Below are 24,261 nucleotides of genomic sequence, written 5' to 3'. Positions count from 1 at the left end.
ACAACAATGCCGTCTATGTGTTCCAGAAGGTCTTCGACCAGATACCGCCCGAGGCCTTTGTGAAGTAACTGCATTAAATGAAGGCAGAGTTACGGAATCAGAGAGAATAGAGAACCCAGAATGAGGTGAATAGAGAACAGAAGTCAGGTCACAGGATACAAGCCTCGTATCTTAATCGTAAACCTTTTGGAAGCAACAGTTTCTTATTATTGTAATAAATAAGAGCTTGTGTGAGAGCATAAGTAGGCCCAGTCCTGTGTAAAGGATAGGATTATTTATTTCTCTTTAAGTTCTGTCTAACCTCTTTAGTTCTACCGCCCACCGCAGCCAATCCTGAAATGTTGTAAATGTTGTATCAAAAAGCAAAAAAGCTAGAAAATATTTATAAAAAGTGACCGAACTACAAGAAGTTCAGGCAAAAAGTAGAGAATGTGTTACTGAAGGTGTCTGCACAGATATATATATAGATATATTTCACTTCCCATAAAATACCCTTAAACAAAAAATCTTTAAGGATCTTAAAGGAGAAAAATTAAATATATTTAAATATTTACATCGAGGATTTTTAAATTTTTTTCAAACATATCAACGAATTTATTATGCTTTTCAATTATATAAAATTAAATATGAAATCAAATATAATGAAATGTTTTTAATATTCCAGAAGTTAATCATTTCCACAATAAAAATCTAATAAATTATTCGCTTCATTGTTCGTTTGAAGACCTTAACTATGCTTACTCAGATTTTCGACATCAATCCATTCCAGTAAGGGTATTATATTCGCTGCCTTTTATAAACTTCCTCAGCGTCTCGGATGTCGTCTAAACAATTTTTCAAAGAATTTTTCGTCATGCGCTTTAATTAAATTTTGTCAGCCTTCTTTTTGTGTGGTGTCATGATGGCCCGAACAGACTTGCCGGTCTGGTCTTCACAACTATCACTACTACTACAACTGCCACTGGTCTGGGTCTCGGTCTTGTGGGTCTGCTTGACATTGTTGACAATGACTTTACTTTGTGTTGTGTGTGGCTGCTACTGTGATGTCACTCACATGACCGAAAAAAAAGGAAAAAAAACTGAACTCGGATTGGGAGCTGCTGGAAACCGGCTAAGATCGCATGGCATGTCCAAGAGCCCAAACCAAATACATAATTACAAATTCATTTGGCACAATTATGCGGCACAGTTGCAATTGCCAAGTGCAATTGTTGCACAAACACACACAATCACACACACACACGACACCGATTTAATTGCATTTGGCAAACGGGCGCAACAAGTGGCAGAAAGACCCTGACTGAAGGCAAAAGCAGAAATAAAATAAAAGCCAAACACGCGAGTGTTCTCCCAATCCCAGAATCACACAAATTGCCACTAGAGGTGACATACTTAAAGTTTAGCTTCGATTTAAGGTGCAATTTTGGTGCGAGAAAATATAGCTAGGAGAGCTTAAAATAATTTCAATTAAATATTTTTTTAAAATAAATTAAACTAATATTTTCACCCAACATACCCACTCAAGGTAGCCAAAAAACTCTCATCTCTGGCAAAAGAAGCTCAAGAAAAACGCATGAAAATTGCAACCTCTGTAGACGGTAAATTAGAAAACTTAATGCGAAAGGTGCCGAGTGGAGTGGCGGGACGAATTTAAGGAAACTCGCAGCATTTGCCACGATTTTAATTTGTTTTCAGCTGCCGTAATTCATTCGAAGGGGACGATGCATCGCGATAAATGGAAATGAGCTGCAATTAGTTCGTGGGGGGGTGTCAGTTTTATCTATCTGACGATATAAGGTTTCCCGATAGCAGCAACTGGTTTCTGCAGCTGGCTTATCTAATGCGTGTGCATAAGCGAATATATGTATATATACATACAATATCTAGAAATGCAGAGATAAATTCTAGTTTGGCCAGTGCCGCTTTCACATCGAGGAAACCGAAGCGAACTAAACTGAAACGTATGCCAGAGCATCATAATCGGGAAATAAGTGAAATAAAAATGAGAAGGCTGAACCAGTTGCCGGAAAAGCAGCTGGAGGAAAATTCAGACTCAGTGGCATTTAGAATTTGTTTGTAATCGCTGCCATTTGTAACACACAATCCCAAGAATGTCAGAAGATTGAGGGCATTAGCTGAATTTATGGCTTTCAATTGATCTTAATTGATTATAGATTTTGCAGAAGGATTAATCAAATCGAGATAATTAATGTTACTTTGTAAGAGACTTACTTGAGTAGCAAACTTAATATTTAAATGTGTTTATTAGTAAACGAAAGACTTCTTCAAGAAGATTTTCTGAGCCAAATCATAAAGAAATCTATTCAGATTCCAGACCCTCCTAGCATTATCTAAAAAAATATAGCTTAGCCGCATAATGCCTCCAAGATTACTTCATTTTGATGCATTGAACTTAAGCTGCGCATCAGATAAGCTCGGGTTAGCTCACAAAACAGTTAGAATAGTTTAAGCCAAGCCCAGGCGATGATCATTTGAGCCATTAAATGGCTCTCTCAGCCGCTTGCATCTGGTGTTTTAGGTGCATTTGACCCACAATTGCTGGCCAACCAACGCCAACTGGTCCAAACATCTTCACATCCTGAAAGCCACCGAAAATTGCCGACTTAAGCATTTCGAAATCAATTTAGCAGACAATGGTAATTACCGCGGAAAAGCCGGCATATCTGTCTGCCAGTCTTGAGCTGAATCTGGATCTAGGATGGAACACTGGAATCTGGACGGACAGCTCTCTTATGGTGCGGATTATGCAATGGGCCACCGGTCGTTGGACATGATTGTTTCAACACCAACACTGCGAGCCTGCGAGTCAACGAACCTGTGACAGCTGGGCGCAAAAACAAAAAAAAAATGGTGCAATCTTTTTACCAGAAACAAAAACAACAAGAAAATAAAGCCTTCAACCATTTCCCTCACATATGCAACGGTACCTGGATATAAACTCAAAGTGGAACATTAAAGAACTTGCCCATTACGAAACGGCGAGTAACCGAAAAAAAAAAATAAAAGAAAAAGTACAAAAAAAAAAAGAACAACTAAACATGGTTTGGCCTGCTATTCCGACTACGAAGATACCCGCTTATGAATTCACCCATATTTTAAAAGTCAAAACCTAACCAGAATTCCGAATGTAACCAGGCATGCAACTAGAGTCTCATAATTAATGGATGCCTAATGGGATGTATATTAATTTTTTCGTGTTTATTGTAGCATTAATTGAATTTTGTGGTATAAACATAAGAATAAACATCATGTTGTAATATATAATTATTATATTAACCATAATAATGAAATTATTAAATATTTATATAATTTTGTTGGGAACAACGGAATACACCCGATTCTTATATGAATATTGAACTAAAAGAAGGCATTCAAGACCTGAGTCGCTGAGTGGCAACTGAAATCAGCCGGCAGGCAATAGCGGCAACTGCCACAAGTTTATATATTTAATAATATATAGCTCTTAAAGCGTGGCAGCTGCAGAAATCAGGAGCAGCTACAGCGGCTACTTCGGGGGCGCCGCTAATGAGCACCCCGAGGAAGCACGGAACCCAAGAACCTCTCCTATAGACAGATTCCCTGTTGCACACTTGTCATAAACAGCTAATAGACGCGTGCAGCGACAACTTGATTAATTGAAACTAAATGGGTTCGAGTCGGCAGATTGCAGGCAACGCTGCGTGCCGGACTGCAATTAGAAACAGTAAGAACTCAGCTCACCTGAACAGAGCAGAGCAGAGCAGAGCAGAACTCACCTGAACCGAAGAGAACTGAGTTGAGTTGATCTGGCAGGAAGTGCAGCTTGCAACTTGGGCACAATTAAGCAAATGACAAATGGCATCAAATTGCATGCAAAATGCTAAAATGGCAAATTGCAAATGGTAGAGGCGCCATCAGGTATGCCAGAGATCAACTTGGTCAGTGACCGGGCGGGCAACTAACTTGCAACAAACTAAACTGCAACTTCTGCAGCAACATGTTGCACATTCCAAGAGCTGCTGCCCGTTAGTAGTTAGCCCGGTGCAGTTTTAATAAATTTAAATGTGGCCAGAGCAAGAGCCAGCTAGCCAACCGAACAACAAAAGATGCTGTCATTTAAGCGGCCAACGAGAATTTGTAATTGATGCTACACAACATCTCCACAGGGAGAAATGTCAATGAAATCGGTCATTAAATGGGTAATTTATAATGTCTAAATTAAGTACTTGTTGGGAAATTAATGGAAACTTGCAGGAAATAAAATAAGGAATTCAATTTTTACGACTAAATGAGCTCTGTTTAATTTACTATAAATAAAGTAATTTTTTTTAAATTTAATTCCAAGCTTAACGTTTTAAAAGTTAAACCAAGAAACTATATAATTAATTTATATTCTCTTAACATTTTATATATTGATTAATCTAAATAAAAAATCGTTCCGAATCGTGTCTGGTTTTCTAGGAGAGTGTCGCTGAATTTGTACTTGGGAATTTTAAGGGCACCGCTCAAAAAGTTTATTTACCAAAAAGCTCTTTTATTAATTTCTATTTAACTTTTAACTTATAGAAAATATATTTCTTAAACTTATTCCATACTTTTTTTTCATTGTGTGTCTTCCACTGCAATTGTTGCTACTGATACGTGGTGCTGCTCCTTCTGATGCTGCTCCTGCTGCTAAAATTGTTCATTCTCATGGCTTATCACTGAATTTGCGAGCATTTGTGCGAGCATTCGTTACCCACGTCTTGCATAATGCACGGCAGCCACTTGCAACATCTCCATCTGTATCTGCAACTGCAACTGCAACTGTACCATCTGTGCCACGGTGACTTTTTGGATTCGTTGGCGATCAGGCACCGACCATTACACAAATAACAGCTAATAACAGTAATAATTCAAATTAATTTCGCACCATTTGAAATCATTATGTGATAAAGAGAAGATACCGGGGACGAGCCCAGCCACAGAGTACCCAGGACCGAACGCGAGTACCAACTACCGCGTGGAGGAGTATAGTACGAAAAAGCAGTATCAAGATCGCTATTAAAATAAAAATGAAGACAAAACTTTGGCAGATAAAAAAGGAGCAGCGCTAAAATGGCACCGAAATAGAGAGAGGAGAAGGAAAACCGAAGCGAAGGCAACCGAAAGCCAATAAAGTCTTGGCCAAAAGGAAAAAGTTGCACAGAAAAATTACCGCCAAAGACCAAAAGATCAAGCCAGGGGGAAATAAACAACAACAAAAACAACGGCAGGAGGAAAAGCGGCTAAGAAAAAAAAAAAGAAGATTGCTATTGGCACTTGAGCAGCAGCAGCAGCAGAAGCAGCCACATCGTGCTGCGTCTTCCTCTCTCTTTCACTCATTTAAGCTACAGAGAAATAAAAAATGTCAAGTTCTTAAAAACATGATTATATTTATGTTTAATATTTTTTTAAAAGTTTCATATTTTTTAGTAACAAAATTATATTAAAAACGGTAAAGTCAATATCCAATTGACAAAAAATATTTAATTGCTTAACAACATATAACGGACAAATTGACGGACAAACTGACGGACAGACTAAAGAATAAATTGACGGACAGACTGAAAAACAAACTAACTGACGAACAGACTGACCGACACTGTAGAGATAACAAATGCCCAAAAATCGACTTAAAAGTAAATGTATAAAAAACGTATTAATTTTATTATAATTTTTAGTAGTTTAGTAATTTCTTTCAGTGCAGCTCATGCTAAACAGTTGCAGCCTGCAGTAAAATAAGAAGAAGACAGCATAGAAAAAGGGCAAAAGCATTTTCATAGCTCAGTAAAGTTCAAGAGTTGCTGAGATGCTGCAGCAGTTGCTGTTGCTGCTGATGTTGCTGCTGTTGCTCTTGCTGTTGTGTTGTATGTTGCTTAGATGATCGTCGGTCGCATATTTTATAGCCAACAAAGAATGCAGACGCCGCCATTGCGTTGATGCTGCTGCTTCTGCTGCTGCTGCTGTGTCCTCTGCATATGCACAAAAGATAAGAGCCGAAGAAAGTTGCAAGTTGCGAGCTGCAACCACGCAACAGCAGCACCCACTCACCCGACTGGAGCAAGCAACATCTCCTAGGAGGAGTTAACAACTCCGGCGTTTATCCCATAATGATTATAAACGCCTTATGTGTGTCAGAGTCGGAGCCATATTGTCCAGTTTTCCACCCATTCCATGCTAATGAAGGAAGCGCCTGCAGCCTTGTCAACTACCATTACCCCATTACTCTGCCTTTTCCTTTTTCTCCTTTGGGTTCTTTTTTATTTTCTTTTATATTTTTTGTTGTTTTTGGGTTCTGAGATGGCTCTGGGCTCTCTCCATTAGGTGGCTCTAAAAAGGGCTAAGGAGACCAGCCTCTTTCTCACAAATTACACCACATTTGCCGCTGGCAACGAACACACAGTAGAGCCAGTTGGCAACCAGCAACTAGCAACTTGCAACAAGCAACTTGCAACCCAGCAGTAGAACAAACATTTCCCGCAACTATCAGGTGCATTGATCTATGGCTATTTTTTTAATTAACGCTCGGTTTCTTTTATTGTGCGGCTACGTGAAAAATGAGAAGCTCCACAGCAACAGCAGCAGTCTCTCCGCTAAACTTGAGCTTCGGTTTTCTTGGCAACAATTTCTTATTAGTTCATTTCTTATTGTTTTATTGCAGTTCCCAGGCGGTAGGGAAATTGTTTGCAGCCAAATAGTTGACTAGAAAAATGAAAGGAACTAGGTGAAAAAATTTCTAATGACATATTTAATACTCTATGGGCATGGGGGGAAATATTTATGGTATATCTATTTAAGATATCACTTTTTAATACAGTAATAAAGTAAACAAAATACTTAAGATTACGTAATGAATTTAACACTTTCTTAGCTTTAGAAATAAACAGAAATAAACCTAACAAACGATTATGTTTTTTTTCTTTAAAATAAAATAATCCCTTGACTAGCTTAAATACCCCATTTCAGTGTGTAAATATGAGAACATTTTGAAATGGAAATGGATGAGCCCGTCGCCTGGGGTTCATTAGTTGTTCTGGACACGAACGGGGCTACAGATCACCCAGAGGGAGAAAGGTCTCGAGAAGTGATATCATGGAGAGACCTAGAGAGAGAGAGTGGAGTGGAGTAGTGTGTTCGATGTGGAGTATTTCCCGAACTGCAATTAAGAAGGCCGCGACAAATTATGTTTAATGCGAGGCCATTTAGCTAAATTGAGCCCGAAGAGAAACGTTGAATATTTCAGCTGGTTTCGGCCAAGAGGTGTTAGGTGCTAGAGAGAACGGCTCCGACGACGACGACGAGTACCAGTCCAAATCGATGACAGGCTAAACGAGCCGAGTTGACATTGAAGCGAAAGCGGCTAGAACCAGGCCGGAGTATCTTCTGTGTTTGGAATGACTAATTGAATGGGGGGGCCTGGGCTCGGATATCTCGCAGATACCCAGCACGGGTATCCGCCAGATAATGCCAAAAGGAAGGCGTGTGCCTGGCCTAATGGCTTCGCCCAGCAACATGTTGCAATTAGCACTCTTCATTTGTCAATTGCAAACCAGGCCCTGGCAACATTTGCTACCAAACTTGGCAACATCGAGAGAAAGCGCTCAGCTTGAACACTCTCGCAAGCTCTCTTTTGAGATTCTCTGGTTGTCGCGGAGATTCTCTGGGATTCTCCGCTGGCCACTCTTCGGTTGCAACAACATGTTGGCTTCAAACCGGTCTCGGCCATGAACTTGGCGGTGAAAGAAGCCAAAAGCTGAAGCCTCAGCTCCAGTTGGGAGAAAAGTGCGCGAAGCGCCGCGTTTTCCGCTTGGAAATTTTTAAAAGACGCTGCCAGCCAGCGGCCTGGAACATTTGTAATCCGACGTTAGAAGTCAGCGGATCGTGGCCACCACCAGAAGCTTTATATCTCCCTCCCTCTGTGGATCCCAGACACCGCACCGATAGACAGAGACTCAGACCAAGACCGAGACCGAGACTGATACTGATTCCTGACTCTGGGACTCCTCTCGCGTGTGTGTCTGTGCCGAAAGATTGTTACTGGAGTTACTGTTAGTTGACACTAATACGAGCGGGTGAAATACGAGAAATACAAGAAAAACCGAACGTGAATCGCGAGTGCAAAAAAGAAATACGAAAAATAAAACAACAACTGCAAAAGATAAGGAAAAGAAAAATCAATTTAAAAGAAAAATCCAAGAAACTGAAACTGCAATGGTGCGGTTTAGTGCAGCCTGGAGCTGCCAATTGGCCCTGATTGCATTGGTTATGGCGGTATCCGCCTCCTCGGCGGATTATCCGGGCGTGATCGAGCTGGTGGGTTATAGCAATCGCCGGGCACGCACCTATTTCCAGGAGACACCGCGCTCCTCCAACCCCAATCCCAGTCCCAGCCTAACCTCGGCCAAGACCCGTGCGGACATAGAGACGGTGAAGAGGAATATAAGGAAATATGATCGCCTGTTAGAGCTCGATACGAAAAATCTGCCAGAGCAACAGAAGGATATGCTGGCCAGGATTGTGGAACGAGTGGCTAGGCTAAAGGAGTCGCTGGACATTGAGGAGCAACAGTTCAATCGCCAAGAGGCGACCACTGCCTCCAGGAGCAGTATTTCGAGCACCACGCAGCAGCAGCCACAGGAGGCGGAAACGGAAGCGGAAACAGAGCAGGACAGGGAACGCTTTGAGCAGAGCACACAGACACCGACTGGAGCCACCGTCGAGGCTGAGACGGATCCCACTCTAGTCCTGGATGAGACCACGCTCCTTGAGCTGCAAAACACAATGAACGAACAGGCGGCGATGAGCACCATCATGAAGGAGCTGCCCACCACCACGGATGTGAGTCAGCAGGAAACAGAAGCGGAAGCGGAAACGGAATCAGAGGCCACCGATGAGGAGGGTGAAACGACTTCACCCAACCTCACCACCCAATCCGAGCAGCAGACCACCAGCGATAATTCCCTCACGGAATCCACCGATCCCGACGATCAGTTTGTGGCCGCCAGATCGAACAATAATATTGCGGCCATAACGGCAGCCGATGATGCGGATGGTAGCACTACAACTACCGCCAACTCGGGCAGTCAACAGAGGACTCTGACCACCATGGGAAAGCTGAAGAACCGGGCCACCAAGCGCCCCTTTGCCCACAAGGTCACCGCCGCCCTCAAGAGAGGCGGTCAGCGACCAAGCAGCGTTAGTGCAGCTGCTGCCAATGCGGCTGCGGCCTCGAAACCCAGCAGCAGTGCCACCACCTCATCCACCGGCAGCCTGAAGCAGAAGATCTCCACCACCAACAGTTTCCAGCAGAAGCAGCAGCAATCTAAGCCCTTGCAAAAGGTCACGCCCTCGATGGGTGGAGGCACTGCATCCTCTCCATCTTCAGCCTCGTCATCATCGCTGCCTTCAATCACCACCAACTCGGCAGCTCCTGCCTTGCCCATCGAACAGTTGTACACTCGCACGCCTCAGGCCAATATTCCTCTGGCCGCCGCAGCAGCAGCATCTTCCTCAGCAGCAGCAGCCGCAGCAGCAGGATCCACAGGAGGCACTGCAGCCACATACAGCAGCCAGCAGGATACCATGGTTTATGATGGACATGTGAATGCCTCGGCCCTGATCGACAGCCTCAATACGCACGCTCGCGAGGAGTACTACCAGCAGAAACTGGGAGCGGGCAACAAGGATAATAAGGTAAGAAATGATAAATTATTTTTACATTTTTAAGGGGATTTATATAAAAAAAAAGTTGTTATAACATAATCAGGATTTTCCCAAGCTTTGCGCAGCAGGATGTATTCCCGCAGGCAGCAAACATATGTTTCTAAACCCATCTCCCAACTCCTTTCTATCTCTCTCTAAGGAAGTCAAAATATTGTCCATTCTTTAAACTTAATTAGCAATGAGCGACCACCAAAAAGTATCACAGTTCAAAGGGGAATTGTAGAAAGGGGAAAGGCGGCTAGAGCGCCTGTCAAGCCAGATACATATTTCCCAAGACAATGGGCCAAGACCATGGGACAGAGACATCTCTGGACACACAAAAAAAAAAAAATAGAAAAACGGAAACCGTTTCGGGCAAAGCTAACAAAAACCAGAAGAACCCAAGTAAAACCCCGTTGAATGTCAAATGCAGAATTATTGGAACAACTTGACTCTCAAACTATAACAACAAAGCAACAAGCGATGACAACGACAATGACAACAACAACAACGGCAACAACACCAGGGCATTGAAGGCACTATAAGAGCAACAAAAAGTTTAGAACTACACGGAGAAAAAATTATATTTTTGAATTATGAAATAGGAAATAAAAAAAAAGTTGAGACGTGAATGGTTTGCCCTTAAAGAACACCAAGAACTGATTTCAAACATATACAGGACTTTCTATTTAAAAATATAGATCTTTTAATATGCATAGTTAAAAAGAATTTAAGCCTCTCTCTGCGCTTCTCAAAAAGTTAAGGTAATACCTTAAAGCTTAAGGGCACATGCCCTTCTCAGAGATTTAAAAAAACCTATGGTTATACATCAAGAAGTATGTGCATTAAATACAATAAATACATTCAAAAATCATCTGAAGAAAGTTTATATTTTTAAGAAATTTCTAAAGTTCTTAAATATTTGTATAAATTAAACAAAAAAATCTTGTTAGGGCTTTATAATCCTTAAAAATGTTTATCAAAACTCCCCCAATTTCACATTTCTCTCAGTGCTTTATGTAGCTTTGCTGGGCTTGCTAACTTGGATAGTTGGCCAAAGCTGGCCACTTGTTATAAATGGAGCGCCTCCAGGCATATGGCTTTCCATTGCAAATCGATTGTCATAAGCTGGAGGATGTAAACGGGGATAAAGGGAGGGCTCGGGCAGGAAAACCGAACCGAAACTTTCAATACAATTGTTGAGTGGGTCAGTTTCAGTTTGGGCTCGTTCTGTTTTTGTTTTTTGGTTTTGTTTTTGTTTTTGTTTCTTTCCGCTGTATTTTTTTTGATGACATGGACAAGGGAACTGGTCAAGCCTTATTAGATACAGTCAAGACAGACGAAGAACTGCAGCCAGCTAGAGACAGCGATGAAGATGGAGGGCATCTGGCCGGAGGATCGGCAATGATTTGGGCAGCCAAACGCGCAGGCATCGGAATGCCTGGCAATTTGTTGCCACTACTGACCTATAAATTTTGATGTGCACCTAACAATGATGATTGGTAGTGGAGGCCGGAATGACTTCGCGTTTGAGTCGCTTTTCCGAGACTCTGCGCAAACAACGACATAATTTATGGCCATAGTGCGATCGGTGCTATCGATGCAAGGCGACATACATAGCCCAGCTTCCTAGCTCCTAGCTCTTAGCTCCCAGCTCCTCAGCGCCTCAGCTTTTAGCTCTTCAGTTTCTCAACTCCCAGCCATCGACAGGTTGAGCAACTCACTTACCCGGCACACAGAAAGCAGAAGAAACAGGTTGAGTTCGAGTGGCTAGATTCTAAGTAGCCTGGACTTACCTGAAATGAGAAGAGAAGAGAATTAAACTAAATGAAAATGTTTCACTTGGCCATGGGTGGTTGAGTCACTGGTTCTATGGCGGTCGTGTGCCTAATTAAAATTGCAGTCACATATCCGCACCTAAATGGGTTGCCAAGACTGCAAGAGAGAGAGAGAGAGACCAAGAGATTGAGACCCCGACCAGTCTAATGAAGACTTTAATTGTTTGCTTGCTGGCTCAATCGATTGGCAGATTAATCGAACTGCTTTTGTGCGGTTAGCATCGTTTGATGCCGTTTTAAGTAAAGACTGTGAATGGGATACGATTATGGGTTGGCTCACTGGGAATGTTTGCAGGAATTTAAGAATGAGTTGGATTAGGCTTGGGTCCCCAGTCTCCCCAGAAAGTTAAGCCCGGGGAAAGTTAAGACAGGAATAGCCTCTCTTATTGCCAATCCCCAAAGGTGAGCGCCGCTAACAACGTTTCCCATGGTTGTTGATTTTGATTTAACCAAATCCTATGATTCCATAATCTCTGTCACAGCGCCTCTCTCTCTGCGCTTCTCAAAGATTGCAGCTAAGCTTCATGAAATCAGATGATCGTTAATCCCAAGTGCTACACACACAGGATTTGCTTGTCCAAACAAAAGAATTTACGAGCAGCTTCCGCAGAGCTGACTTGGTTAATTAATAAATATTTCCCCACACACACAGACACGTTCACTATCTCACAGCACCTGCAGTGTGTCGGGCCCTGTGGAAATCTTCCGGACAGTAAACAAAACGAATTGAAAACCACTGAGTGAAAAGTGATCATTAATTACCATTCAATGCTCAGCCATCCAGCATGTTAATGGGCATCGAAAGGTCATAAAATCGAATCGAAGCTGCACAAGACAACGGCGCTCATCAGAGAAGAGACAGGGAGAGAGAAGAAGAACTTTATGATCTACCCATGGTCAGTTGGGGAGGAGAATACCCCGAGGATGGTGATGATGACGCTTGATCAGCGGAGCGTCAAGCTCGGGCTGGGTCTTGATTGCCGGCTGTCGGTTACCGCTAGAAATATCATAAATTAACGATTAAGCGCAGATTTGTTTACGGTTACCGCAGAGGGAGATGCGGCGGATCTGGCAGAGAGAATGCCTTGGTTTGGTTTAGTTTGGTTTTGGTGTTAGAACTGTGACCGCCGCGTGTAATTAACACATTGTTAAATAGATTTGTGTCTTTTTGGCCCGCATTTGTTTCTGCCTTTTTTGGCAACAATCGAAAGATGAAAGCATAATTGTTACATTGCCAACAAAAGAATTGGGATTCGCTCTTCGTCTTCGCTAATTTGCATACAAATAATAATACAAGAGTCTTTTTTCCGAAGGGGGAAGATAACAAAAACTTTCGCTGCTGCCAGGTTTTACACGCTTTCTTCTCGAAACACAATCAACTTAGAACTGCAAACGGGGCTAAAGACCAAAATGTATTTCGTTCGTTCGTTCGTTCGTTTGATTTGTGTGTGTATATAGACACGCCGATTGTGCTTAATTATAGAGGGCAAGGCACCGTTAGTTAGTTAGTTAGTTAGCCAGTTCTACAATGGCTAGGTCATGTCTGATTCCGGCTCCGCGATCTTCTTCGCATGAGTTGCGAATTCCTAGTAGTATTTTCCCCCTTTTACTTTGGGTGATGCAACCACAGCATAGCAACCGCATACGACTCTTTTTCACGCTTCCAACTCGGCTAATTAGTGGGGCTGGCAGAGGAGGAGGCAGTAGGAGGCACGGAGGCCCAGAGGCTTGGCATGAGCCAAAGCTTTGGTAAGACCACCACTCATAATAATTAATTATAGCCTTTGCCATATGCACATCGGCACTAAGAAGCATCATCAGGAAATTTAACTGCAGTTTTGTGATGAGCAGAGACTATAGGGTATGCCGACTTTAACATGATCAATAAAATAATCGCCTTAAGGTAAATGGTCAATAAGATTTAAGAGGTAAAGGAATGTGGGAAAATAGTAGTAATATATAGAAACTGGCAGCTATAAACCAATTAAATAATAGAGTTTTTGAGGCTAGAGATAGAATGGTTTATTATTTTATAACGTAAAAAGATTGACCTCGTTCTGGTTTGACTTTAACTACTTGATAAATATAAATAAAGTTGTCAAGTGTGTAATATATTTAACTATATTCAATTTGCATGAACTCGCAAGTAATTTTCAGAACCAAGCTCTCAACAATTTAATAAAACAATTTACCTAAAATAAATTGAATAAAATAAGCAAAATAAATTATAACCAATTGAGACAAAGAAAAAGACTATATCAGGTAATTATTGAAAACTAGTTCACGATATCTACCATTAAATTCACTTAGCCCAAGAAGCGTTTAGCCGGTTAGTTAGCCATAAGTTTTCTGTATGACCTTTTCTCCTCCAACAACGAAACAAGGTTGTTACACTTGTTATACAATTCGATCACTTTCAAAAAGCAGCAAAACTTTCGATGGCATTTTCTACTCTTCTGTTGCACCAAAGTTCGACTCGTGCCTCGTTTGCCGGCAATGACACCGACAATTTCACAAGTCATAGAGCATATAATAATACCCTTGTAACATGTAGAGAAAAAAAAACGACAAACGCTAAAAAAAGTGAATTGCAGTTAATGTGAATTTCTAGAAATCATAACGAATACAAAATAAAATCAGAAAAAAATATACATACATAGCAAGTAAAAGAGAAAAGAGACGAAGGCGGTGCCAAATCAAAGACGAAAGGAAAACCCTCCTACGGTTCGTGAAAGAGTGTGAAATTTGTTGTCCATCGAACTGACAGGCAGACATCGGCAGCTGCCGCCGATTTTCCCTATAAATATATTTACACGATCGCAGCATATATGGACAGTGGACGGCGGACAGCGGAAGAAGGCGTGACTTGGTCAGCAGATGATTGACATGGCAGAGTGCACTTATCGAGGGCCGTCTGTTGCTCGTGTGTGGGCCGATCAAAGAAGCCCTTGGAAAATCCGGGGGAAATCAGTCATGGAAATTGGACACTAAAGTGGGCTATCTCTAATTGAAAGCTGTTAAATGGCAGCTGAAAAACAATGCAATGCAGATGGCAAATGGTAGATTAAGTAAATAAAACTATAAATGAGTTTTAATAAAAGTATTTCAAGGGAAATATGAGAATATTTAAACATTATCATACCTGTCGGAAAATAAACAATAGATAAATAGACTTCTGCTTTTGTAGTTTATCTCATACCCCACACTATAACCACCTTTACGATATATCCCCTTGGGAATTCAAGAAGCTCATCAGCTTTCCGAGCTCTTGAATCAAAAAGTCAACACCTCGTACATCAAGAACTCTTCTCCTTTTCCAGCTCAAACATTTTCCCCCTGAGCATGATCCATTACATCACAAACACCGATTTTCCATAGAGAGAAAGGGGGAAGAGGTGGACCCGGCTGGCTTGCTTGGGTTAAACATTTACCGCTTTGTTTTATCAATTGCTTGTTAACACAAACACATGCCGACAGATATAGAGAGAGATGATTGGAGCTGACCGTTAGAGCAACGACATTAGACGCCCAAAGTTATGCTAATTTCAGATTGTTCAGAGGCAGCAGCACACACAGGCTCCCGGAGAAATGATGATAGACCAAAGACAATGACGACGATGATGATGATGATGATGATTCCATGGAAAACTGGTAGCAAGTTGAACAGTTGCTATGACACAGGGAGAAAATTTGTGGAAATTTGGAAAGATATTCAGAAATTATGCCTGAGAAACAAATTTTATAAACCCTAAAAAATGGGAAACTTTAAATTTATATAAATCAAAAATCATTATAATTGATACAAGATATAATGAAAATTAACCAGAATTAGGAATGCTCTTCCACATCTCTCAATATTCCTATTGATAAATTTTTCCCTGTGCAACGGAAGCTGCAATTCTGCCATCGAATGCAAATGAAAGCAGCGATGCAGAAAGCCAAGGAGGCTGAGAGAAAGGGGCAGAGCGTTATGCACTCATATATGATTAGGAAAAATCGAACAATGCTCCGGCAATCCAATCCAATCCAATCCAGTCCAAGACAATCCGACAAACACAGAAGAAAGCAGAGACTCCGCCAATCTTGTTTGGCTTTCTAACTTGCTTGTTTTTTTTTGTTTTGTTTTTGGGAAAGGGTTTTCTGTTTTTGTTTCTATTTCTGTTTCAGTTTCTGCGATGATTTATTAAAACTTTTACTAGCAATTAGGGTTGGGGGGGAAATGGGCGGGAAGATCTCACCCACTAATAACTGTAATTTATTTGTCCAACCAGCGAAAATTATTTCTCTTTGATTGGTCATCACAAAAACACCATAAATTAACCAACATAAAAAGCCGAGAGAAAAAAACATAAAACACTAAAGCAGAATCCCAGAAATGCGAAATGAAAAGTGAAATCCGGCAAAGGGTCAGACCCCCCCAAACAAAACAAAAGGCAAAACAAAGACCATAAAGGCCGCAAAAAGAAAAAGGGAAAAAGCAAGAGTAAAAATAGACTTTGTGGTAGTCAAGCCAGCAAAGCGCCTTTTCAATTAACCCAAGAACCAAGTCAGATATCTATTTGGTATCTGCCGACTGCCTACTGTGCCCATTCCATAATTTATCGAGCGAGCGATGCGCAATTTATGGCAATGACTCGAGCATCCAGAATTGGCCATTTGGCCAAAGCATTTATCTCGCCGCATGCTATTCAATTACGTGGAATGGCGAGACAAGTCTTCAAGATCTCTGCAAGATCATCATTGGGCGCCTATTTACCAAACCTAATGAAGAAGGTAATCAGGAGATGACTTTCAGATAAGCTGAAGGAGTAACTAATAGCTTAAAAATAGGATAAAAGAAAGGAGGTTTAAGTTTTATATTCTTTAAAATATGTAGTATAATCTACCTACTCCAATAAATACATATTATTTTCTTTAAAACAACCCCAGAAAACTCCCAAAAACACCCCATAAAATCCCCTACAAAAAAAGAACCTCAGAAATTGCCATTCAAAGAGAGATTCCCCCCTTAAAAGATCATTTGTCTCGTCGGAGATCATGCAGATCGTGCAGCTACAAGACATTGATATACTAATGAGGGCTGCACTTTCCATTGAACGATACGAGTGAGAGTGTAAATAATCATTAAGGCCGACTGCCAAAAACAAACTACATCAAGTTGGGCTAAAACAAACCTGACACCTAGACACCGGCAAAGGTGTGTGGGTTGCCCGAAGGGGGAGATATATCCTCGATCCCCCTATAGCATTAGCAACTCCCACACACCGAAACCGAAACGACTCACGACCAAATTAAGATCTCACAGCATTTGGCAAACTAATTGCAAATGTCTCTACTACAAGTCAAAGGGGGGGCCCCCTCGAGATGCCCTCGAGTTGAGGGAACACAACAACTGCAGCTATTTGCATTACAGAGACCCAAACGACCTATGAGATACTTGCCACATCTTTCATTCGCCGTCTCTTCTCATCCTGGCCATCGAATCTGTGTCTTTTCCTTTGTCTTTGGCGCAGTTTTTCGTCTTTTTTTTTTTTGTATTTTTTGGCCAAGATATTGGGAGACGACTGACTTTGGCCCGAGCTCCAGAGCCAGAGTCTTTGGCTTTCTTCTCGGTTGCTCTCTGGCAGCAACTTTCTGCTGCTTTGGCTTTCTAGGTCGTGTAATTGTACATACACAACAGCAACAGCAACGTCGAGGCAAACCAATTGCATTTAAATCACATTTTTTCTTTTAGTTTTTCCAGCATTTTCCGTTTTTCTCAATTTGTTGTTTTTTGTTTTGCTATTTTGATGGCTAATTCAATTGGTGATGCTGCCTTTTGCCACACCAAATTGATAAATAATTTATAAGAGCGGCCAGCCTTTTAAGCATTTATGGTCTATAAATTTAATATGAGCATTTCTACAAGAAACTGCCGAATAATCAGAACCAGAAAATATGGATATCATAACTTAATTTAGTGGTTCTCGGTTGGTAAAATATGTAGTTACCAGCTTCAGTTTGTTTGGTTTGATTTGTGTGGCTAGAAATTAATAAATTTATTAAAGAAATTCTTGTTCTAAGTATGACGGAAAACTTATCCAATTTAAGACTATTACTAATAATAATATTAATTGCATTTTTTAGTAAAAAGTACATTATATATTAAAAAAATATTATTAAATTTAATATGTATACAAATCACTTTAAAATTAAATGAAATTCAAGTATAAATTTAATGCAAATACTACTCCCTAATATATGCTTTAGTATCCCACCCTTGCCACTCACTCAAAAACACATTTATTTCTGGGCCAACTAAAGGCCAGAAAATCTCCATTACATGAGCCATAAGCTTCCGGCCGGCGGCGCGTCGCTCTAAGCCCAGCCATTTGTTAACAATTTTATAACACAGTGGCGGCCATAAAGCACGTGGGACTCGATGTTAAAAGAGCAACCTTTGCCAGGAACAAGAAATTATGCACCCCGCCTCCAGACGAGTAAAAGGAAACTTTTTGCGCATTTCAAGTTGAGGACAAGGCATTACAATTTATAAGCAAAACAAAAAAGCATAAATAAATGCAGTAGCAGAAGCAGCAGCAGTAGTAGCAAAAGTTGCAACATAGCCCGAGGGAGAGGCAAAAGTCAGGAGGCCACGCCCCGAAATTAGCAATTTAAATGCCCTCGAATGCCACCCAGTGAAATGCTGGCCGCCTTACAGAATCTTCAAGAAATATAAAAGAAGAAGATATATGCAGCCCGCCCCATAGAGCACTTTCTATGGAACCAAGACATAAATTGTACGAGAGTACAACGCCCCAAAGCAACAAAAGTCTGGGAGTAAAAGTTGTTGCTCTACTAAAAATCAGATGGTGATGAGGAAAGATCCATGAGGAAACCATAAAAAAAAAGCAAGTAAAATCAAAATAAAACCAATAAAAACGTTTTTAAAGGCCTCCACACACATACACACGCTGAAGATTTTGCCATTCAAAATACAATTATTTCGATGGCTGTGATTGCATTCACCTGTCGTGAGTGAGTGTCTGGAGTGATTTAAGAATCGAGTTTTGAGTGGGTTAAAATGCGGGTTGCATGTTCGCCTCTCAAGTAGGAAAGTCTCGGAGGAAAAGCCTCTTTTTCCATCCATCCCGTCAGGCCTTTCGTCTCTCCTCTCTTTCCCCATTTAATTGCAGGCGAGCATAGAAATTGCCGAATTAACGTCTGGCCCACAGACCTTTTCTGGGGGTCAAAGTTGCTTCTCCGACCGCAAATCGAGTTTTGATTTTATGAATTTATGGCTGATCGCCAAATTACCAGTTTGCTGCTTTCTTTGTTTTGCCTATATATACTTTTGTTTAGAAAGTGCAATTAATTCTTGGATCTATGATTGCTCATCTGCGATTAAAATTGAAGGGGAATTTGGATTGAGAATAGGTTGTTTGGTTTTAGGCTTAAAATCCCGGCTTAGGTTCAAAGTATTTATCATAATTTTACCTTATGAATTCCTTAACAATTCAACCGAAATATAAGCCCTTAAAATTTGATCAAAATAAGGCAAGGAATACAAAGTTAAATCAAAATTAACTCCTCTGCTTCTGACAGTAATCTTTCTGCAAACCAAAATATTACCATTTAACCTTTTCATATTGAAAGTTGACTTAAATATGAAATCAATATAAATCCTCCTCTACTACTCAATCAAGTTAAAGTTATCCGGTTCCCGTCTCATCTCCTATACAAAAAATCTTCAAAGCAAACAAATCCAATAAAAATCACAGCTCAAACATTTTCATTTTCGTTTCTTTTGTGATGGAAAAATGGGAAATACATTTGACTCCATCAACTCCACTTACAGCAAGTGTGGTCAGGTCGTGTTTTTCTATTTTTTTTTCTTCCATTTTTTATGTGTTTTGTAGGCCAGCTAACGCCAACACTGACACACTGACAACTGATTGCTGCTGCTGCTTGTTGCTTGTTGCTGCTGCTGCAGTTGCCGCTGACAACTTGACACAATTTTTAATAAGAGACGACGACAACGAGTGTCAATTTCCATGGCCAGGAAAAACCGAAACCGAGAAAGACAGAGGCAGCAGCAAAAATAGTATAAGGAAAATAAGAAAAGAAAAAAAAAATCAAACCCGTAGAATTGGAAACTGCAGCTGGCGGCAGCAGCGATCTCCTTCAAATCAGACAGCCGCATATCGATGGGCTTAAAAAAAAAACCATTTGAAAGGCTTTTTTTTTTCTTATTTTTTGCCAGCGGATATTACAAGTGGATAAATATTTTTGTAGCATTGTAAGGCAAAGGAGAAATATTTGCCTAGGAAAGTTGTGGCATTGGTGGGTTGTGTCAAAGCAATTTGTATTTATGTTTGCCAGTGTTTGTCCGGTCATTTGTCAGATATTTGCACGGGTAAACACACTGACTCCAAGCTGCCTGTTGCTGACTTTCCCAGAAACAGAAACAGAAAACAGAAGTTGCCAGAGGAGGAGCCCGGCTCAATTATGTGCGAAGATTCCATCGAAATCATTAAAATAACAAATTGGGCACGAAACGCAGCCCACAAAATGGCCAAAAGCCGCAAAACTCTTTTTTGGTTGTAGAAAGAAAATTGAGTTGGTCAACGACGAATGCAGTTTGGTGGCAAGGAGAGCCATGCCATGACCAAGGAAAACCGCAAAACAGCAAAATGGTGCAAAAAGGGTACAAAACCGACACAACAAAGCAACAGGCAGGAGGCAGGAGGCAGGAGGCTTCAATTATGGTGGAGGCCTTCAAAAATGCGCTTTCTAACTGAGGCCACAAAGCCTCCTGCATCCCTATCATCATGAAGTCATCGAAGTTTATCATCGTCATCATCATCATCGTCAGGCTGCTGCTAGAAAAAAGCAAGAGTTTCTTCTTTATGGGCTAAAAGCGTGTGCTGTGGGCGTGGCATTTGAAATGGAAATTTATGCCACAAGATACCAAGTCAGGCCAATATGTGTCATTTGTGGTAGTACCACCTTATCCACCTCCTACACCTCCACCTCGCAGCAAACCCTCTCCCTTTCCGCAGCAGATTCCCGGTGAGACAACACTAATTGAGTTCAAAGATCACGGAGCATGGAAAAAGTGGAAAAGCTCGACGGGATTCAGTGGAACTTTGCACAGTTTTATTAATCACTTCTGGCACACAGGCAAGGTCTGGTCTTAGTCCTGAGACCAAGCCAGGTTCCCAGGCCCAGGCGCAGCACCCGTTCCAGTCTTAGTTCCACAACCATAACACGACCGCATCTTCAATCAACGTCAAAATATTCCACCAAGAGTCCTCCTAGACCTGGTCTCTCTCTCCGAAAAACCGGACCCGTGGCTGCCCGCGAAAATTAATGAGCGAATTTCTCGCCCTAGACATTTTTTACATAGGCGGGCGATATCGGGTTTGACTGCTCGCATATGGATATGGCCAGGATGATGGGCAGGCGCAACAAAGTAGTCCACAATCCCAAATGCCTAGACATATGATGATGATGAGGCGGTGGCCAGCGGATGCCACCGATTCTGACAGGTTTATGCGCAGCAAATTGTGGTAAAAATTCTGGGTCTGGTATTAGGAAAATAACTTTAGGGCAAAAATAACTTTAGGGAAATCTTTGAAACCGAAAATAGCCTTAAAAAAATGTATAGTATAATCTTAAAAAAACATAAATTAAGTTAAAGGCTTTGAGAAAGCCTCTCCCATCTTAACAATTAAATAAAAACAAAGTAATAATAACACTTCAAGATCTCCAATCTCAACTTAAAGTGCCTTAAAGTAGGTTACTCAAGTAATTCCAGAAAAAGTCATATATTACCCAAACACTTCTATAAAACACTTTAAAACTTATCACAATGAAATGTACCGTTGAGGGTTATAAAAACCCCAAGTTCCTGCTGCCTCAATCAAAACACGATATACGCCAACGCGTAAACCCCAATTCACTGGACTCAATCCACCAACAGTGGCATCCTCACCCAGTAGATACAACTCGTGCTCGAATGCTGGTTACTGGACGCTGGAATTGAGCACTGGAGTTGGGTAATTTGATAGGCGACAACTAGCCAGCCACGGTAACAGCCAGCAGGCAACAGGCCAACAACCAACACGGGAAACATTGGACAACGGACCTGCGGTGGAGAGCTATGGGTAGATGCTCGTACAAAAAGTATCTCAACGTGTGCGTATCTTTTACAGCGCAACAAGCAAGTGCAACTAATAAATTAATGTGCCTGCCAGCCGGCTCTGTGGAGAATGGAGAAAGACTGCGACGGCTATGGACTCTGGTGGGGCCTTGTAACCACTCATAGTTGGCTGTCACCTGGCAAAATGAAAGCTACAACCCAGCCGCAGCTTCAGCTACAGCTTCAGACTCAGCTTCAGCTTCAGATCATAGCGTGCTAAATTTGCCAAGCAGCCAGCAAGGCAGTTGGCATGTCAATGGTAGATACAAGATACATTCGTATCGCACTCTCTTCTCAAGGAATGCGCTGCGTTTGCATACGAGATGAGCTGCACTTCGGATTGGCAGTCGGACTTGGGATATGCACTAGGGAAAAAAAATCCATGACTAATCTTAGAAATTACATGTCTTAAAAAGCGAGAAACAATAATATTGTAGAAGGAGATTTTAGAAGAGAAAACTTTGTGCAAATTTAAGAAAATATAAAAATCTAAAAAACCACTTAGGTCAATAGAATATCTATATTTCATTTTAATTGCCAATTTAAAAATATAATTTAACATTTTTAATTCAATATTTTGATAAAAAAAAAAAGGTTAACAATATTTTTAAAAGAGAAAAAAGAGAAAAGTAGCTACAAAGACTTTAAAAATTGCAACTCTCTTTAAATTCCAAAAGATTATCCCTAAAATATATCCCAAAATGTCTTTTAGGTTTATATTTACTGTAAATTAAATCTAATATTTTTCTTTAAGTGCCTTTAAAAGGGGGGGAAATATGGTAAAGAGAGGGCTGACCTGCATAACGGTGCCGCTATGGAACGAACTGCAGAATGAGCCATCAAACAATACCTGGCAAGAGATGGAGATGAAGCTGGAAACTCTCCGATCCGCTCGATCTGCCTCTCTTTATCATTATCCATAATAATAGAGAAGACAGCGACCGAAACCGAACCGAGACCGAGAGACCAAGACCAACACCGAGAGAGATGCAGCTTTCATATTGCTGTCCATTTTGATTATCATTCACTTAATTATGATTGATAGCTGTAAATGCCGAGGAGCCACAGAGCCATGTATATATGTATCTGTATCTATCAGATACCATTTCTTGGCTGCCGATTGCCTTTACTGTTAAGCTCAACGAACGAAGATCGTCCATACCATTTCGGTCCAACCACGAAATGCAAATTTAAATTGCCCGCGACTGTGAAAATTGCCTTCTACGAGCAACACTAAATTTGTCGCAAATTACAATTGACCAAACGACGAGTCGTCAGTGGGATTATTTTTTGTTGCTCCTTCAGACAGATATCTCAAAGTATCTACGAGTTATGCACTAGGCATCTCTGCTGGTCACAAAAAGAACCCAAAGGAAAAAGAGCGATGGGATAGGGAAAGGTATTTCTGCTTTATAACCACCGACTCGGGGGTTTTTCTTTCTTTTGCATTCCAGAAACATTAGTAATGGTCATAGTGCTTAGTGAAAATGACGTGGTATTCTCTATAAATATTAAATATATATTTTAAAGGAGAATAACTACCAATATTTTGTTATTTTAAGATTAAAGAATAGGCCAAGGTATCTTATATTTTACTAATAAGAAAGCAAAACTTAGCTATAAATCTTTTCAATTTATTATACGACTTAATAATGGTTATAATATCCTAAAATATTACCCTGTAAATATATATTAAATCAGTTAAATAAATCTTAAAAAATCCCACTTTTTTTTGCCAAATGAAAGCAACAAAAGTTGCAACAACTTGTAGTACTTAGCATTTCTTTGACAAAAGCCGCTCAACGAAAGCGTTTTCCGTGACCTGCAGCATAGATACTTGGAAACTCATTCGAATTCCGATCTAAGCTCGTGCATTCGTAATACAGACATTAGCCAGGTGCCTCCTCTTCTCAGCCTTTTTCCCTCTTTGCTTTTTCCTTTGCCTTGGAGGAATCACTGCAGCGTGTTCCCTTCGAGGCGGAAGCTAATAATTAACACAGAAAAAAGGCACAGACACTGATAGAAGGAAAAATGTAAAGTGGAAAATGGAAAATGCAAAGCGCGTAATGTCGGCATCTTTATCTCTCACCTCTTTTTTTCCTAATGCTGTACTCCATGGTGGGGAAAAGTCATGCGAAAAAAAGATTGTCAGATGCAAAACAAAAGCCGAAACGTAACCGCAGGGCAAAGGGGGCGTGGATGAGATGTGCAATGTGCGCTACTTTGATAAAATATATATATATATATATATAGAGAAAAAAAATAGCAAAGAAAGTCCAATAAAAGAAAGTGTTTGGCCCCAAGGCCCCAAAAACCAAAGAGGAAGAAGATGTCGGAAAAAAGCCGACGCTGGTGAAGAAGCAACCCAGTGCACATTATGCTATAGAAGATGAGGAATCGAGACAAAGCAAACAACTGCAGTAATTAGGCCCCGACAAAGAAATTATTTGCATTCGCTCTCTGGATATTTTTCATTTTAATTTGAAAAGCCTGAAGTGAATGGCCAAGCTCCCTTCA

At 40.8% G+C, this 24,261-nt stretch overlaps 2 protein-coding genes across 2 annotated transcripts in view; one reads left to right on the top strand and one right to left on the bottom strand.

Moving 5' to 3' along the window:
- The window catches only part of LOC108071523 (elongation factor-like GTPase 1), a 74,305-nt gene that overhangs the window by 33,857 nt on the left and 16,187 nt on the right, over positions 1 to 24,261 (bottom strand). The gene's annotated exons all lie outside the window — the stretch shown is intronic.
- Positions 7,853 to 24,261, top strand: part of dsx-c73A (doublesex cognate 73A) — a 29,353-nt gene continuing 12,944 nt past the window's right edge. Inside the window, exon 1 of the mRNA XM_017162293.2 lies at positions 7,853 to 9,714. Coding sequence (XP_017017782.1) covers positions 8,233 to 9,714 — 1,482 coding nt within the window. The 5' untranslated portion in view covers positions 7,853 to 8,232. The remainder of the gene's footprint in view (positions 9,715 to 24,261) is intronic.

Source organism: Drosophila kikkawai, chromosome 3L (genome assembly GCF_030179895.1).
Source record: "Drosophila kikkawai strain 14028-0561.14 chromosome 3L, DkikHiC1v2, whole genome shotgun sequence".
NCBI classification, from domain to species: Eukaryota; Metazoa; Arthropoda; class Insecta; order Diptera; family Drosophilidae; genus Drosophila; species Drosophila kikkawai.
This window is presented reverse-complemented; position numbering and strand designations above follow the sequence as displayed.